General features: G+C 45.2%; 1 protein-coding gene across 2 annotated transcripts; it reads right to left on the bottom strand.

The window, feature by feature from the left end:
- Positions 1-1052: 1052 nt before the first annotated feature.
- PPP1R14D (protein phosphatase 1 regulatory inhibitor subunit 14D) lies at positions 1053-17505 on the bottom strand. Of its 2 annotated transcripts, none has more exons than XM_090034967.1 (4): positions 16709-17505; positions 10498-10593; positions 4860-4892; positions 1053-1917 (listed from the first exon to the last, which is right to left on the bottom strand). In XM_090034967.1, exons 1-4 carry the CDS (start codon positions 16889-16891, stop codon positions 1849-1851), a joined length of 381 nt encoding a protein of 126 aa, XP_089891093.1. In that variant the 5' UTR covers positions 16892-17505; the 3' UTR covers positions 1053-1848. The 2 variants fall into 2 exon arrangements, with proteins under 2 accessions (XP_089891093.1, XP_089891094.1); XM_090034968.1 differs by having other exon boundaries at positions 10498-10587.
- Positions 17506-17920: the final 415 nt, after the last annotated feature.

The raw sequence follows: 17920 nt of genomic DNA, 5'->3' as shown, positions 1-17920 counted from the left end.
GATGCAGAGCTGTTGTATATTTAAATATTTGAACATTCTGTTTCCCCAAACTGCTGAAATTTACAAAATCTGTGTTCATGATAGGACTGGCCGTGTCTCATTGCTGCATTGTGGCACAGAAAGGCTAGCCCCTGGATCAAATATTAGCATACCCATAGGCAGGCGATTAGCACTAAAAGGAAGTGTCGTTTCCACCCTTTTGACATGCTGCCTGTTGGACTCTTATCAGCACCCGAATGGTGAGGGGTTAGCTTGGTATCAGAAGTCTTTAAAGATGGATTGTGTGGCTCACTGCCTGCCAGTATGCTAGGAAGCACAGGGAGGGGGGCAAACATGAGCTATCAGACTGGCACTAACTAGGGAGAGAGAATTGAACTAATTTTAAGATCTAAGATGCTTCAAGATTTCTAGTCCAGCCAAAGACTTTCCATCTGTTTTCTACTGGTAGCTGACAGACAAACTAGCCCCATCCCGACAGGTCTTTTTTTTTTTATGTTCTAGGCCCCAGCCCTTCCTTTTCCTTTACTTCCCACAGACAGGAATACAAGGATGAGCTCCTGGTCTAAATCTGCTTTCAAGCATCATGGTACATGGGACTTCCTCTCCCACAGTGACCTAAAAATTCACTTCCATGGCTGAGAGGTGACTAGAGTGGGAAGGGAGGAGGAGGTGAAAGAAGGACTAAGACTTTCCTGTTCTGTAGGATGTTGTTGAGCTCAAAATACCCTCCCCACATTTGCTGTCCATTTCCTTCCTATGCTTGGTACATCATTGTCCCTCTGACTAGAAAGGTTGAATGTGGCTTTGTTTATAGAAGTTTTTCAGTCCTAGGCCTGCTGCAGCCAGAAGCATTTGTGTAGGGAGACACAAGACTCCCATTTCTCCTCTGGGTTGATTGTCCATCCCAAGGGACAGATTCTGAGCTGCCCCCTGTAGGAAGAACTTGGCCAGTCCTGGGTAGGTTTTTTTCATGCAGTTGTTCTTCCCTCTGCATTTCCTCTGGGAAAGCAGAACAAAGGACCCTCATCACAAACAGGTCTTGCTTTTCATGTCTTTTAATAATACAAAATAAGCATTTTCCAAAATGTTTTTGGGATGATGATAATAATATCCCAATGGTTATGACAGGAAAAACCCTTGATAAACTCCTTTGTTCCTGACAGCAGTATCTGCGGAAGTCCCATGCACCACAGAACAAAAATAAAGCCTGACTATTTTCCATTAACTTTAGTGGCTGCTGCATACATTCACTCATCTCTTAAATATTCATTAATGATAGACACACAGTGGGATTAAGAGAAAGCTTCAATGAGCACTGAGTGAAGGATGATGAATAAAAACACTGACTGGAAATATACAGGAAGCAGCTTTCTGGCCATGTGCTGTCTTTGAGTCTGTGCAATCCACTAACAAAGACATCTTGGTTTCTGTCTCAAGTAGGCAGGGAGTAGGAGCAGTTCAGTAGAAGTGTGGATAACAGCCAATGACTTATTTTTCCTTTCAGTCACTGGATGAAATAAGCAGCCTTGATGGGCTATGATGGAGCTGTTTTAAGTACTGCTCAGCTGGAGCGGAGGTTCCTTTGAGAAGGAAATTAAAGGAGAAGCATGAAGATCATCTTGGTCTGTCCCCGAACTTCATGGCTTTTTAAATATTCACAAATTACTAAGTCAGGAGTGGGGACGGAAAGAAGTACTTCAACCCCCATGGTGCAGAAAGTATGTAAGGTGTTTCTCAGTGACACCATGTTCTAGAAGAAACTAAAAATAATCTTCCCATGATTCTCTTTCCTGGGGAGATGCATGTTTCTATAGAAGCAATGGTAGAGGCTTCCCAAGATGGGTGAAATCATTTCTTTTGTGGGGAAGGGATTTTCCTGAGACCTTTCAATCGGCTCAGCAGTTCAGTAATGAAGTCCTGGAATGAGAATCAAAAGAAGGCTTTAGTGTTTATTATTTTCACCAACAACTCCATCCATTCCCTCCAACTCCATATATATCCAATACCAGAAATGAGAAAGTACAATCACCTTACAGAAGCACTCCTAAGACAGAAAGTCTCAGTAGGACAGGCACATGATCAGTGCTGTTCTAAGGTTTTAAGTACTCTTCTCTAGGTTTTGGGAAGAAGTGGGTGGGCAGGCTTCAAGCTGCACCTTGGATGTGGTATGGAGGTGGTGTAGATATGCCATAGGGGTCATGCCTTCTGTATCACCCTCTTTTCCCTTTCTGCATAGTAGAAGTATAAGGACTAGAATTCTGAATTGCAGACCATGTTACCCCCTGGTCTGTTTGTAGAAGGGAAGGTGAGATTTTTTGACAACTGAGCAGGGACAGGTACAGGGGGGAAGATATCCATTTCCTTTCTCAAAGAATCATAGAAAATTAGGGCTGGAAGGGACCTTTGGAGGTCATCTAGTCCAATCCCCTGCCTGAGGATCATCATTTCTATACAAACCATACTATATAAATCCTCATCTAACCTATTACTAAGGCTACACAATCCTGTTTCACAACTACAACTGTAGCACCCTAACTTGCCCAAGGTAAAGCAGGGGGGACATTGGTGGTCGTTGACCTGCTGCTACAAGGATTGCTAAAATCCACTTGAGAGATCCAAAGAAGAGAGCCATGCTCCCGCTATAAAACCTCCAGTGTGTACCAGTCTGACCATGGAGTAAAATTCCTTCCTGAATCCAAATGTGGAGACATCTAACTCTGAGTGCAGGGGCAAGACCCTCTTGCCAAAGGCCCCTGGGTTTTGGTCCTAGCAGAAACACTGGCACACTAGTCAAAATTCCCAACCTTGGCTGCAGGTATCACCCAGTGTCTTGTCATCCCTAGCCTCTCCTCTCCACTGACTTTACAGCAGTCTCACCTCCTGTCTCTTCCTATACAGTCCACCCCTTTCTCTCAGTGGAGTCCATTTGCTGCTGCCCATTAATGACCTGAGGGTGTACCTGTCCCTACTGGGTCTGGTGCTTCTGCATTGACTCTCCTATTACCACTACAACTTCCCACTCGCTTCTTGTTGTACTCAAGATCTAAGCTAAAAAATATATATTTTGCTTGTTTAATATGCCATGCCAATGGATAGTGAATTATAGGGCACTTCAGATTGTGACCCATGGTAACTGGCTCAGTTCTATGAGGACATGGCTGGCAGAGAATGAGGCCTAAAGACATTGGTGAATGAGTGAGAAGAAATGAGGTCAGAAGGTGAGGTGACTAGATGGATGAGCAATTGAGATAACCCCCCTCAATTTTACTGAACTGTTGAGAACTTCAAACCTGGGGCATCTGATTATCACCGTAAACAGCAGCACAAATTCCCATAACAACCTGAATCACCATAAAGAATCAGATGATCTGAACTCTCTTTCCAACAGTGTTCACTAATAAGATCACTACACTTAGGAAAGGCCAATCTAAGCACGGTAGGGTGCCAAGTCTTTTGTTTATAGCAGGCTTGACTGGGAGCCTGACTTCACAGGTAGTGAGAGCTGCGCTGACTCCATCATTGCATGTTCCAGGATAAATTCTCGGAACCGTACCTTCTGCATCAGCACCTTCCCCATGTATTTGCTGTGATTCTGTCTGCTTTCTACATAGGGATTTCAGGAATGTGATTGTGAGAAACCTGTGGCTGGATATTTACACATACTTCAGTATCTAGTGTGAGCTATGTGGATGTGTTGAATCCACATGTGTGAATTTTAGATTACTTTCTGTTGAATCTGCTAATGTCAATGCACATACAGTTTTACTTTATGTTTACAATATATTCTGTGCCTGCCAGTTTGGCAGCCCTCCTTCCCACACTTGTAGCTGGAGTTATTTATTAGTGAATGCCTTGGACAAGCATAACATCTAGTCCTGAAATACTACTCTAGTCCAGGTAGCTGTTAGCAAGCTGCAGCCTTTCAGCCTGTAAACAGATTATGATAGTGAATAATATCAACTCCTTCTGGTTACCCACGCAGTCACAGTTAGCCTTGTGCTCTTGCCTATGATTTACAGATGGGACTCCAGAGCCAACCTCACTACAGCTGCTGTCTGTCAAACTGGAGTGAGCAGTATTCTAGGCAGGTTTCTGCAACTCAAATGTGCTTGATTTGATCTAGTCAAATGTCCATGTGAATCATTCACCAACCCAGCTTTGTGCATGGGGAATCTTCCTTCAGCCATTTACAATGACAATGCAGGATACAATGGAAATGAATAACGATGGGACAAAATGATCAGAGGTAGTGAGGGGGGTTGTAGAGAAGTGCTAAAGAACACATGGAGGAAGGAAACTCCTGTTATGCCTGTACACTATGTAGCCAAATATAATTATGAGGTATGAACATCATATGGCCAATTTGTGACCTACTATAGTCTATTCTTCCAAAGATCATTTGAGCTTCTGGTGTCTCCTGTGCCTATAACTAGGAAACAAGACCTTAGAATTCCGTAAGAAACACACATCTGAAATCAGCCACTTAGTATTATGCATACATGGTGATATTTGCTTTTATAAAGAGATGGAATGAAGTATTAACACCCCCCACCCCCAAAACTGAACAAATGTGATATCTCATGCTGCCAAAACCTGCAGCAACAGCCTACTTAAGGCTATGGAGCCAAGCTACATACCCACAGCACAGTATAGTGAAATTAGATACAAACATTGGGCTTGTTTAGACCACTTTTACAGTGCTTTCTATCTCTGATGGGTTTGAGAACAGTGGTAGGTTTGGAAAGTGTTTTCAGGATGGCTTCACTGTCTCTTGTCTGGGTTTGACATGGGTGGGTAGGCAGTGCTGTACTTCTCTGTGGAGATCTCAAAAGCCTCACAGAAGGTAATGCTTCACTCACCTCTGTAGGTCGGGAACACTCATGAAGAATTTCCTGAAAAGCAAAGACAAATTCATTTTAATTCTTTCAGAGTTTTACTTTTTGCACTTCCTAAGCTGGAAGAAAGGAGATGTATATAGCATGCTACAGAGTACATGGATGTTTTAGCAGTGTGATCATAGACAAAATGCAATGTCACACATGCTAGTATTAGTCTGCCCTGCTTGCTGCATTATGCAGAAAATCCCAGTGCCAAATCATTTACCATTTATAGCCCATTATAATACCTCTTCCACAGTGCTAGATCAGTTTAGCAGTGCCAATTTTAATTCACCAGGAAGGACCTCTGACAGACAAATATAACTGTAGACATTATATGATGTGTAGACATTCTGCTTCCAAGCATGATTTTTAGTCATGATCGTGGATCCGGGTTTTCCATTTACCATGGAAAAACATGGTAAAACCTGGATTTTCTCATTTTAAGGACAAAAACCTGGATTTTCACATTTTAAGGAGAAAAATGTGGGAAATGTGGGTTTCCCCTTGCAGGCTGGCAGAGTTCCAGCTTGCAAGGGGCTAGGGGGGGCGGGGGGAGTGGAAGGATGGTGGTTAGGCAGGGGGGGCCATGTGTGTGTGCGTATGTACACATGCACATGGCCATCAGGCAGCCTGGAGAGCATCTCCCCCAGGTAAGTTGGGGGAGCAGGAATTGAGGTCCCTACAGTAAGAGTGGGAGTGAGCTGGGCAGGGCTGGGGCTCCTGCCCAGCCAGGTGGTGCATGGGGCTTGGGGCTGGAATGCATGGCCACAGGACCTGGGCAGGGAGTGGGACTGAGCTGTGGGCAGCTCATCCAGGGAGTAGCAGGGGTGGGGGTGGGAGGTGGCACTCTGCCACTGTGCGCACTTCTGGGGGAATATGGGGGGACTGCGCACTGTGCGCACTTCTGGGGGAATACGTACCATCCAGATCTGAGTAGGGGCAGGTGCGGGCTGCCCACTGCAGGCTCGGACTCTTTGCCCTGTTACCCTCCCTACAGGGCCTCCACACCTCAGCGGGCAGGATGCAGTGCAGCAGAGCAGAGTGGGGCTGCACAGGGAAGCTTGTTGTAATTGCCATAAGTCCCACACTGCCATAGTGAGGTGGCAGCAGCAGGGGTGGCAGTGTGGAGTTGTGCCCCTTGCTACTGCTGGGCGGGCAGGGGGTTTCTCGCTATGGCAGCGTGGGGGACTCAGCAGCAGCAACAAGCTTCCCAGCCTTGCTTTGCTCTACTGAGCCAGGTTCTGGCCACTGGGCCATGGAGACCCCAGGAGGAGGGCATCAGGGAAGAGAGCCCAAAGCCTACAGTGAGCAGCCCACACCTACCCCACCACGGACTACGTTCTGGTTATGCTGCCCGTGGGGAGGGGGAGTCAGGCTCTGCACTCCACTCCACTGCAGGAGCCACTGCCTCCTGAAGGCAGCAGTCAGGGCTTGGACACTGCTGCGAGGAGCAGAGAGCTGCAGCCCCGGTCCCTGGCCCCATAGTCCTTACAGCTGGGGGCCCCCTGTGACAGGACTGAGGGGGCAGGGATTGAGTGAGGGGCACCATCGGGGTGGGTGGGACTATGTTTGGGGAGTGAGGGTCAATGGCATGGGGAGGGCATTGGCATATCAGAGCCGCTCAGCACCAAAAAGCAGTTGTGTAGGGGGGTCAGCCGCAGCTGGACCCCCATCCTGGTGCATGAAGGGGGCAGGGGAAGCTGTGATTTTCCATGATAAGAAACCCAGAAGCAAACACCAAAATGTATGGGTATTTAAAATTTATTTTATTACAGCGATTGAGGCACTGGTAGGCTCCCAAATTGCTTTAAAATTGTAAATATATCTGTTCAGCTGATACCTATATATATAATCGTATTTCATTTTAATAATGGGAAAATGTGGATTTTGGAGGCTTTATTCAGAGAATGTTGTGGGTTTTATCAGAGAATTTGCTATTTTTAAACAGAGAAAACCAGGATCCCTGGTTGTGATATTTTCATGTGGAGAACAAGGCATGGGCCAAAACCAAGGCCCCATTGAAATCAGTATGGGTCTTCCATTAACTTCAGTATACTTTTAAGTCAGGGCTGTCCAACTGGTGGCCTGCAGGCTTGCATGAAACCCTCAGAGAGTTAGAATGCAGCCCCGAGGCTTTCACCCAACCACCACTACCCCCCTTGTTCTTGCTCCTGCTTCCTGCTTCTTCTCTTGGTGGTGGTGGAGCACTACAGTGGAACGGAGCTGGTGTGTCCAAGCTGCACATGATAGGTACATAGGTAACTGGGTTGTTTGTGTTGTGTGAAACAAAGACAGGAGTCAGGCTGCTCACGCTGCTGGTGGGCAATGTATGTGGTCAGGGATGCTGTATATACAGTGGGGGGGCCCTGCCTACATGATTGAGCTGTACACATGGGCTGGGATGGGGAAAAGGTTTGCTGGGCTGTCCATGCAATGGGCCAGAGCCCAAGGGTGACCACCTACATATGGGCTGTCAGGTCTGCAGTCCATGCCACCTGCAATCCCTGAGGACTACAGCCCACAAGGTCCCTGGCTGCCTGGAAGCTGGACAGCTCTGCTTTAAGTCAGGATCTGTAACAGCTAAGTAATACTGTGAAGTTTTCTGATGTTCATTCTGGATAAATGCTTAAGACTTTGAAGGCTTTTCCCAGGATACTGAACTGAATCTGAAAAACAGGGCTGGAAACCTCGTAAGAAATTTCAGCTGCTTCATGCATTTGCTGGAACCAGAAATACTCCAAGAACAGCTACTACGTTTTTTGTAGGGGAGGAAAAAAATACATACAGTACAACTAGGATAGGCATGTGGGAGAATGAAAACAATAGGCCTGTGCGATTTGGCAGTGATCCGATCTGGCTTCGGATCCAGTTGCTTTGGATGGCAATGACCCAACCCAGAGCTCTGGACCGGGTTTCCGCCTTGATCTGGCTGAAGCAGCTCCGCCTCAGAGATCTGGCCATAGGGTATAATGGGGGAATAAATGAAATATCTATAACTTTGTTGTTTTTTGTCCACTTCGGATTGAACTTTCAGGTATGGTAGCCTCTGCTGAGAGCATGAAATCTGCCAAGTTTTAAGAAGATCCATGGAGGGGTTTGGGGGGAACTGTACCCCAAATTCTTGAAAACCAAACTCATGTCACGGCTGTGTGTTACACCACAGGGGGGTCAAAACAGCAGGGGTGGTAGCTCTTACTGAGGCCACAAAGCCTGCCAAGTTTCAAGAAGATCAGCGCAGGGGTTTGGAAGGGAACTTCACCTCAAGCTGCAGACAAGCAAAACTTGTGACGTGGGTGACACTGTGTGTGTTAAGGCGCAGCGGAGTGACAGCTGCAGGGATGGTGCCCCTGCTGTGGCCATGAAGCCTGCCAGCTGTCGAGGAGATCGGTGCAGGGGGGTTCTGGGGGCAGTTGATTTTCTATATTGATTCTTACCTCTCCTTAGTCTGGTCTTGTAGGTGCTAACCGATGGCAATTAACTGGCTACATTAGCTAGGTCCTGTGTATTGAGCAGGTGAGTGAATCATGATTTATTGGTAACTGGCAACACTAGCTTAGCAGCCAGGCCTGCAGTAGTATCTCCCATGCCCCAAGACAGACATAGTCAGTCCCACAAGCACCCATGTCACAAGTTTTGCCTGTCAGCAGCTAGGGGTACAGGGCCCCAGAACCCTCCTGCACTGATTTTCTTAACAGCTGGCAGATGCTGAGGGCCACCATCCTTGCAGCTATCACCCTGCTGCGCCTTAACATACGCAGTGTCACCCATGGCACGAGTTTTGCTTGTCCACAGCTTGAGGGGCAATTCCCCCCAAACCCCTAAACTGATCTTCTTGAAACTTGGCAGGCTTTGTGGCCTCAGTAAGACCTACCACCCCTGCAGTTTTGAACACCCTGTGTTGTAACACGTAGACGTGACAGGAGTTTTGCTTTCAAGAATTTGGGGTGCAGTTCCCCCCAAACTCCTGCACCAATCTTCTTGAAACATGGCAAGCTTCATGCTCTCTCTAGAGTCTACCAGATCTGAAAATTTCATCCAAATTGGACCAAAAAACCCCAAAGTTATAGATATTTTATTGTTTCCCCATTATACCCTATGGCTGGATCTCCAAGGCGACTCCGAAGCGCTTTGGAAGCTCCAAACCCAGATGCGCTGCTTTGGACCCCGAAGTGTCCAAAGCTTCTCCAGATCTGAAGCTCTGTCCAAAGCCTCACACAGCCCTAGAAAACAACCGCACTGACAGGTAACAACGTTTGTCTGACCTCATAACAGGTCCAGTCCAGACTTTGGGTGAAAGGCTCAGTTCCTACTTAATTTATTTGAGCTACAGTAATTCATCCATTCTTAATGAATAATTAGGTCAATTATCCTGAACAAGAAAATTATCAATCTATATACCGAAAAAGATAAAAGGTGCATAGTCCATGTCAATAGAACATTTCAGTTCCGTCTACAGGGGGTTATAGATTTTATAGACATAAGGTGCTGGAAGGGATCTTGTGAGATCATCAAGTCCAGCCCCCTCGCCATAGGCAGGAAGTCAGCTGAGATCAAGTAATCCCAGCAAGAAAAATATCCAGATGTTTTTTGAAAGAGTCCAGAGTAGGTGCTTGCACCACCCCTGGGGGGAGTCCGTTCCAGACCCTGGACACTGGCACTGTTAAAGAAATTTTTTCTTATATCTAGTCTAAATCGGCCTTCTTGGAGTTTATGGCTGTTAGACCTTGTTATCCCTTGGGGAGCTCTGGTGAACAGCTGTTTTCCCAGGTCCTGATGTACCCCTCTTATATAATTGTAGGCTGCTACCAAGTCCCCCCTGAGCCTTCTCTTTTCCAGACTGAAGAGACCCAAGTCCCTCAGCCTCTCCTTGTATGGCCTTCCGTCCAGGCATTGGATCAGACGAGTGGCTCTCTTTTGGGCTCTCTCAAGCTTTTCCACATCCCTCTTGAAGTGGGGGGCCCAAAACTGGACATAGTACTCCAACTGTGGCCTCACCAAGGCCAAGTAAAAACGGAGGATGACATCCCTGATTTTGCTTGAGATGCATCAGTAGATGCATGCCACAGTTTGGTTTGCTTTGCCACCCACAGCATCGCATTGGTGACTCATATTCATCTTGTGGTCAATCAGGACCCCCCAAGTCTCTTTCGGTCATTGTGCTAGCAAGTGTAGCGCCTTTGTAGCAGACCATGGTAGTTAGCAGTTAATCTTGAACGAATGAAAAGAGGACAAAAACTTTTTTCAAACCTATTGGGCAATATGATTGAGAGGGGTTAATTTGGGTGCAGAAAAGCCAAGTCTCTGAGTTGCTCTACACATAGTTTGATTTATCATGCTTTATTCTGATAACTGCAACTATAAATTGGGATCCACTGGTTTAACTATAATCTTTTTTTACAGTGGCAAAATTCAAATGCAGAGCAGCCCTTGATCACAGTCACGGAAGTGAAGCTGATGGTTTTGTATCATCTACATGAGCTGTTAAACTTCTATTAGTATCATTTCCAAGTAGGCTGTTACTGACCCACATTTCCATCAATGGATCAATTTTCTAGTGTAGCCAGGGCCTTAGCGCCCATGTTTACTATAGCTAGGAAGTGGAGTATCTTTATCTGACCTGGAGCTTTGACTTCTGTTCATCATTAGGGACCTCCAGAAGATCTTCAATGTCAATTTCTGGTTCAGGGATGGCTGCTTCTGCCTCCTCCTGCAGCTAGAACAGAAATACATAATAAATACTCTTCAATTTGCAACCATTCAAGTAAGTCTTAAAGGATTCCAGTTCAAGATGAACCCAGGCCCCAAAGAATGCGTCAAGAAATGACTCTTCTCAAAATGTCAGTGGTGTTTAGAACCAGAGATGTGATTCATCTCTGGCACTAATTGGAGCAATACTTATGAACATGCACAATGCCCCTTTGCATAGGTAACACCTCCCTGCTCCTACTGGCACAGCAAAGTCCTACCAGCCAATTGAACAGTCCTACCCCTAAACCTGACACTTCTGCCCAAGGAAATGTGTGCCATTGTGACAGGAACCTTCCCAAGAGATAGTGTAGTTGCAGTGGGATAGATTCATAGAAACATAGAGTTGGAAGTGACCTCAGGAGGTCTCTAGTCCAACCCCCTGCTCAAAGCAGGACCATCCCCAACTACATCATCCCAGCCAAACCTTTGTCTAGCCAAGTCTTAAAAACCTCCCAAGGATGGAAATTCTACTACCTCTCTGGATAACCTGTTTCAGTGTTTTACATTATCCTCCTGGTGAGAAAATTATTCTTAATATCTAACCTACACTTCCCTTGCAGCAACTTGAGACTGTTGCTCTTTGTTCTGTCATCTGCCACCACTGAGAACAGTCTAGCTTCATCCTCTTTTGAACCCCCCTTCAGGTAGTTGAAGGCTGCTATTAAATCTCCTCTCAGGCTTCTCTTCTCTAGACTAAATAAGCCCAGTTTCCTCAGTCTCTCCTCAACAGTGACTGGTGCCTGCTGAGTCTGGGGGTGGGGCACAGCACACCACTATCCCCTCCCCCAACCCCAGAAAGAGCCCCAGACATACCTTTCTTCCAGGAGCAGAATCAGCACCTCTGCTGGGGGACTGCAGCACGCTCTTTACAAGTAGGGAGAGGGAGGGAGGGGCGGGCCACGTGGGCGAGGGAGGCAGGGCAGCGCTTCAGTTGGCCGGAGCACTCTCTGATGCTCTGGGCTCCAGTGTGCTGTGATGGGGGGCGGGGCTGAGTAGAGAAGCAGAGCATGGTCCCTGGCCATATAATCAGGCTGGCAGGGATCTGCTCTGTGCCTGGCCCTGTCCTGACTGGTAGCGAGTTGGGGTCCATTAATAGGCCCTCCAGCACTTTCAGGAACCAATCTCAGGGGGGAGGGGCATGTGCCCCCCCCCCGTGCCTCCCCTACCAATTGCCTGTGCCTCTCCTCATACGTCATGTGCCCCAGCCCCCTCACCATTTTTGTTGCCCTCTGCTGAATTATGGTAAGAAAATAGTCAAGGCAAGAGAACAAGCTGCCAGTGGAAGCTGTGGAATTGCTGCCAATTGCACTAATGAAGAGGAGACTATTGAGGACAATTAAAACAGTCCTTCTATGATCCAGGTAGCAGAGTTAGGCACCCAGTAGACACCCCTTTTCACTGAAGAAAAATCTAGAATCACTTCTTCATTATTAAAAAAAATTATTTTAAGACATTCTATAAGTAACATTGACTACAAACTGTTCTGTACCCTTTCAACAGGCTTTAAAATCTGCACATACTGGTTATGTCACTTCCCAATGTGTCTGGGTTCACTGTAGGAGGAAATCTGGATGCTTGGTCTAAGGATATGAATGCTGAAATGCCTGTCTGAATACGGAAGAATTTCTTATGAGGGAGAAGAGCCAGCAGAACAAGCACAAGTCAGAGGCAACTCACTCCATGAACAATGATGCTGCATTTTCTGATGTCCTTGTTCCTGTTGGGACTTTGTAATAAGGAAAGAAAGATTGACTTTATCTATAACTATAATCTGTGGACTGCAGGTTTAAAAATGCTGTATTTTCTGATTTTCTTGTTCCATCTGGGATTCTGTAATAAGGAAAGAAAGATGGACTCTAAATCTATGCCCTTGAGACAGCTACCATAGAATCACAAAAAATGAGGGTTGGTAGGGACCTCAGGAGGTCATCTAGTCCAACCTCCTGCTCAAAACAGGACCATCTCCTACTAGATCATCCCAGCCATGATGTTCATTAGGAAATATAAAAATAGAGCCTGATTAGGGAATACAGACTCAGAGATGGAAACAAAGACTTGACTTGTTGCCTTTGTGGCTCCTTAAAAACGTTCATTTGCAGGTCTGGAAGGAGGCAAGTCTCACAAAGGGAAGCATACCCTGTTGTTAGAAAAGAGTAATCAAAACCTACCCTTAGATCACCATCACCTGCTGTACAATTTCTAAATAGATATTTTAAATTTTACTAGCTTCTGTGAACAACGTAAGTTTCACTCTTAAAGGAGTAGTAATTGTCCTTGCTAGCTTTCTCAGAACTCTCTTCTGCCACTTCCTTTCAGCTTTGTGAGCCTCAACATGGTAGTGGTCTATCATCCAGATCTCCGTCATTGTGAACTCCCTCACAGCAGGACACGGTCAGCCCCACAGACAGCTTCATCTTTTGGCAGTTCCACAGGTGTAAATACCATAAGGGTCTGTACTCTTTAGGCTGGAAAGTGGAAATGGGATCTTTTTCATTGTTCCCTATCAAATGTAATTAGTCTTGTCACAAGAATACAGTGACATCTTGGTTCCAGGGCCTGCTCTACACTGCGATTTCTATTGAACTAATAGAGGGACACAATTTACATGTTTTTCACAAAAGAATTGGCACACTAGCTTGGAACTGTGGGTCTTTAGCTGCAAAATATTATGGATTAAACCAAAAAAAATAAAACCACATAGGTGGGTTTTATTGTAATTTTAAAAGATAAGATGAAGCCAAAAACAGCCAGCTTGTTTTCTTCAAGTCAAGTAAAAAAAATGGTACCAAATCAGCACATCTCTGGCAAATGAAACAGAACAGAGAAAGTCCTGGGAGCAACTTTTCCAGCAGGGCCAGCTTTGAGGGACTAAAAGACTAATGGACCACAGAGCCTTTCACTGTTATGCTGCTGGGTTACTTCCAGCTCAGACTGATAGAGTCAAAACCAAAAGGGGCTAGCGTTCAATGTCTTTTGGTCCCAGTCCAGTTCCCACATTCAACAATTTATCATCAAAATCATTATTCTTGTTGACAGCCTGAGCAGAGAAGCCAAAGGCCAACTGAACAAACCTATCACCCCTTAAAAAGTTTCATCAAATCCAAGTTCAAACACAATGAAAGGGAAACTACCACTACTGCTGTACCTGTTGCATGTATAAAGTCTTCATTTATGGGGATGGTCAGTCTGACACATTGAATAAACACTAAATTAACATAAAAATATGTATTTTTTATTGATTCACAATTCTGCACCTTGTGACACTTCTATCAATGGGTAATCTGGGGCAGTCTGTTTAAAACTACCTAGAGACTCTATCTGCTATTGTTTGGGTAATGGAGTGTGGAATGAGCATCAATTAGTATTATTTATAAAATGAAAGAATAGATTAACCTATGCAAAGAGACTAAGACATGAAGGAACCATCTAGCACAGGGGTGCTCAATCCCTGTCTGCTGAACCAGATCCAGCTTGTGAAACCAAGTTTGCAGAGCTCCCTATGAGTCTGAAAATCTAGTGTCAGGAGAGTGGGGGCAGCATTAACTGGTGTTGCCCTACTGCCAAAGTTCTGGACCTGTGGGAGCTTTATGGGTGGACAGCATTTGCCCTGCATGCTAGATTCGATGTGTGGGGTGGGGCAGCGTGAGGTGGGATCCAGACAAATGGGGTCTGATCTGAGTTCTGACCTGGTGGATCCAACTTGTAGACCAGTCCTGCATCACTCATCCTGCCTGTGGGGCCAAAAGGTTGAGCACCATTGATCTAACCTAATACAGTAGTTTTCTGAATTTCAGGAAGATTAAAACACTACTTAATAAAAAAAATGGTAATAATAATTCAGGAAACCAGATATTCTTGCTCAAAAGTGCCAGATGTATCATAAAACAAAGTGACAACATAGTTTCTTTGTTCTATACATTTTAATTCCATTGCCACTTGTTGATGGTACAAAATACAACTGAACTGTTATCTCTTTTCAAGTATTGGGGCAGTCTGGAGACTGTACCTGGTATTGTCTTTGTTAATGTATTATAAACTGCCTGGCACGTAGGATGGGCATAAATTTATAAAATAAAATAAGAAATGAATATATGCAAAGAGAAATTAGATTTAATGCATAAAGAATGGGGAATGAGCCCACAAGTTAATAAAGGTTCAGAAAAATGTACAAAGCAATGGAGGACCCAAAAGTTTGGATACATTTCTGAAGAGTTCACAGTGTTCATTTTGCAGCTCCTGGTACAAAAAATTATGTAACAACAGCCTTTCCAGGGGCATTGGATATCCTTTTGCAATTCTAGTTAAAATCTGAAATCACAGATGTTCAAAATGGAAGTTAACCAAACTTTTGGAGAGATCTACTAGTAAATATTTAATCAGCTTCTGGATGAAGATGGGCATCTTATTTTATACAAACTGTTAGACCCATTTCCACTTCTGCTGAAGGTAGCTGCCATGATATATAGGATGGTCAGGAGATTTGGGCTCTACCGCTGCTTCTGCTTTTACTGAAGCCCGATACAAAATTAATTGAACCTTGTAATTTCAGTAGGTTTTTTATCAGGTCTTGTTGTGTGACCCCAGGCAAATTCCATAATGACTCCATGTCTCAGCGTCCCAAAAAGGGGAAAATCCTACGTAGGCTCTCTGTGGTGGTGCTATGTAAGTGCAAGATATTAAAGGTAGCAACATTGTCAGATTAACGTTTTAGTGTTTAGCCAGCTCTGGAATGTTTCATACAAAAGTAGTAAAAAACTCCTGGTATAAAGCGGTTAAAAAAAAAAGATTAGTATTGATACAGGCATATGTTTAGGAACTCTCAAACCTTTACTTGCTTTTGCCAACTCAAATATGGACAGCAAGAATTGCCCACATGCCCAATAACATAATTGCTGATGAAAACAGGTGCATCTCGAGCAGGTCCAAAGAGATGATCGTCCCCCTCTATGTGGCACTGGTCAGGCCGCAGCTGGAGTACTGCGTTCAGTTCTGGGTGCCGCACTTCAAGAGGGATGTGGACAGCATGGAGAGGGTCCAGAGGAGGGCCACTTGCATGATCAGGGGACAGCAGGGCACGCCCTATGAGGAGAGGCTGTGGGACCTGAACCTGTTCAGCCTCCAAAAGAGAAGGCTGAGGGGGGATTTAGTGGCCTGTTATAAACTAGTCAGGGGGGTCAGCAGGCACTGGGGGGTCCCTGTTCCCCCTAGCACTGCCAGGAGTGACCAGGAATAACGATCACAAGCTGGCAGAGGGTAGATTTAGGCTTGATATCAGGAGGCGCTACTTCACGGTAAGGGGCAGCTGGGATCTGGAACCAACTTCCAAGAGAAGTGGTGCAGGCTCCTACCCTGGAGGTTTTCAAGAGGAGGTTAGATGAACACCTTGCTGGGGTCGTTTGACCCCAGTATTCTTTCCTGCCATGGCAGGGGGTTGGACTAGATGATCTACTCAGGTGCCTTCTGACCCTAGAACTATGAAACATTGGCCTGAGGAAGAAAGCTTCATGTCTATAGGGATGGAAACACAATCTGTACACACACTGGCTGAGCCCACCATTTCTCTCTTCTTTCCTCTATACAACTGTTCTCTGCTGGTAGATACAGTGTTACCCAGAGTGTGATCCACTGCAGTAGCACTAAGGGTATGTGTACCTGTTGTAACTGTAGCCTACTTAAATATATTGGAGCTACCTTTAAAGTAACTGGCTCAGGTGCTGGTAGCATTCCAGCTGCAGCAGCCTAAGCTCAGCATGGGTTAATTGCCAGAGTGTTTATCCAGTTTCTTGGGAGGGTTTTGCTGAGCTCCAGGCTGCCGGACCTATAATGCAAGTAGCAGCTGAACTGGCTACTTTAAAGGTGTCTCAGGTATGTCTACAATAGCTACAGTCATTGCAGTGATAACAAGACAAACTTAGAGAAAGCAAGTGCTAGCAATGTGGCAGTGGGATGCTCAACAAAGAATGAAGTCACCCTTGGTAGTCACTATGTACTACACTACTCCCATAAATTAAAAAAAACATGTCATGACACACCCAGTCTACGACCCCTACACTTAAGTCTAATTCACCCCAGTTCCCCACCTGGTACTGGTACAGGTCCTGCAACTGGGCATCGATCCATTCCTCCAGGTCTCGCCATCGCTGAAGGTCCTTGCGGTTGTACTTCACAGTTAGCTTGCCTAGTTTCCTGTGGGAGGATTCCTCCTCGGGCTTCTCTGGAGTCTGAAAGGTGACTCGTGGCAGCGTGCTGGACTCATTGGCCATCCTTGCCACTCCTCTTACTCCCTCTTCTTCTGTCTTCTACTCTCACAGTGAGAGCTCTCTCTCTTGTCTCCTTTTCTTCTTCACTCTGCCCTGTAAGATAGTTCTGTGGTGATTGGTGAGTAGTAGTGCAAGTTGCCTGCAGTGGCTAACACAGGTAGGCAGCATCAACAGTCCCGGTGACAGAGTGAGAAAGATGAGGAGAAACTGCACAACACAAGCAGCAGCAAGGCAGTCAAGGCAGAGTTACCGGAAAAAGATTCTGAGGTTTCACATTTGGTGGTGTGGACAAAAGCAACAGGGGAGGGAGAGAAGTTGTTGTAATAACATCTGTTGTTAAAAGGAGGCCAAGGGAACCATTGGTGAAAGTTTGTTAATATTTAATACAAGCCAGCTCAGGGGGTGGGAGAATGGAAGGAGAAGGTTTTAAATGACAGCTTTCCTACAGATGCATGTATATATGCATACTTATATACAGTTCCTCAGGACTTACCATATATAAAATATAGACTCTCTTAGTGTCAAGATGCGCTATAACTTTAGTCTAACACAATTCCTAAAGAGTTCAGCTCATGCCAAAACAGTGTATGTGCTATTTATTTATAGAAGAGAACTCAGCACTGATGAAAAGAATGATCCTGAGAGAACTACAGGAAGAATTCATTGTAATTATAGTGGTAACACCACTGTAGTTAATATGGAGACTAATTTACTAACTAAACAGCTACATTTGTAAGTGTTTTAAAATCAACATGTTTACTCTAGCTACCTTGAAAAAGGCAATATCTCCTAGAGATTCAGAGTAGGGTTAAAGATACAAAATTAAAGTCATTTCAGCAAGGGGCTCTTAAAATGCATTATCATGAAAAAATTGTGCAACAAAAATGTTATGCTTCTTATAATTTTTCCTCTCTTGCTTTCTAAACTCTTTTGAGTCACTAAGAGACATTAATGCTGGGGGGCAACATTCTTTACTGAGGAAAGTATATTGTTAGCACCTGCTTACAAAAAGGAACTAAAGATAAGAGGCAG

This window comes from Crocodylus siamensis, chromosome 2 (genome assembly GCF_052110815.1).
Source record: "Crocodylus siamensis isolate JL-2025a chromosome 2, ASM5211081v1, whole genome shotgun sequence".
In the NCBI taxonomy this organism is placed as follows: domain Eukaryota; kingdom Metazoa; phylum Chordata; order Crocodylia; family Crocodylidae; genus Crocodylus; species Crocodylus siamensis.
The sequence above is the reverse complement of the archived record's forward strand: the minus strand, read 5'-3'. Positions and strand labels throughout refer to the sequence as shown.

Coding starts and splice junctions, on each gene's coding strand:
- PPP1R14D (XM_090034967.1), bottom strand. CDS start 16,891: ATGGCCAATGAGTCCAGCACGCTGCCACGAGTCACCTTTCAGACTCCA. Junction 10,594..16,708: donor AGGACCTGTACCAGTACCAG/GTGGGGAACTGG, acceptor TTTCTGTTCTAG/CTGCAGGAGGAGGCAGAAGC. Junction 1,918..4,859: donor AGTGTTCCCGACCTACAGAG/GTGAGTGAAGCA, acceptor TTCTCATTCCAG/GACTTCATTACTGAACTGCT.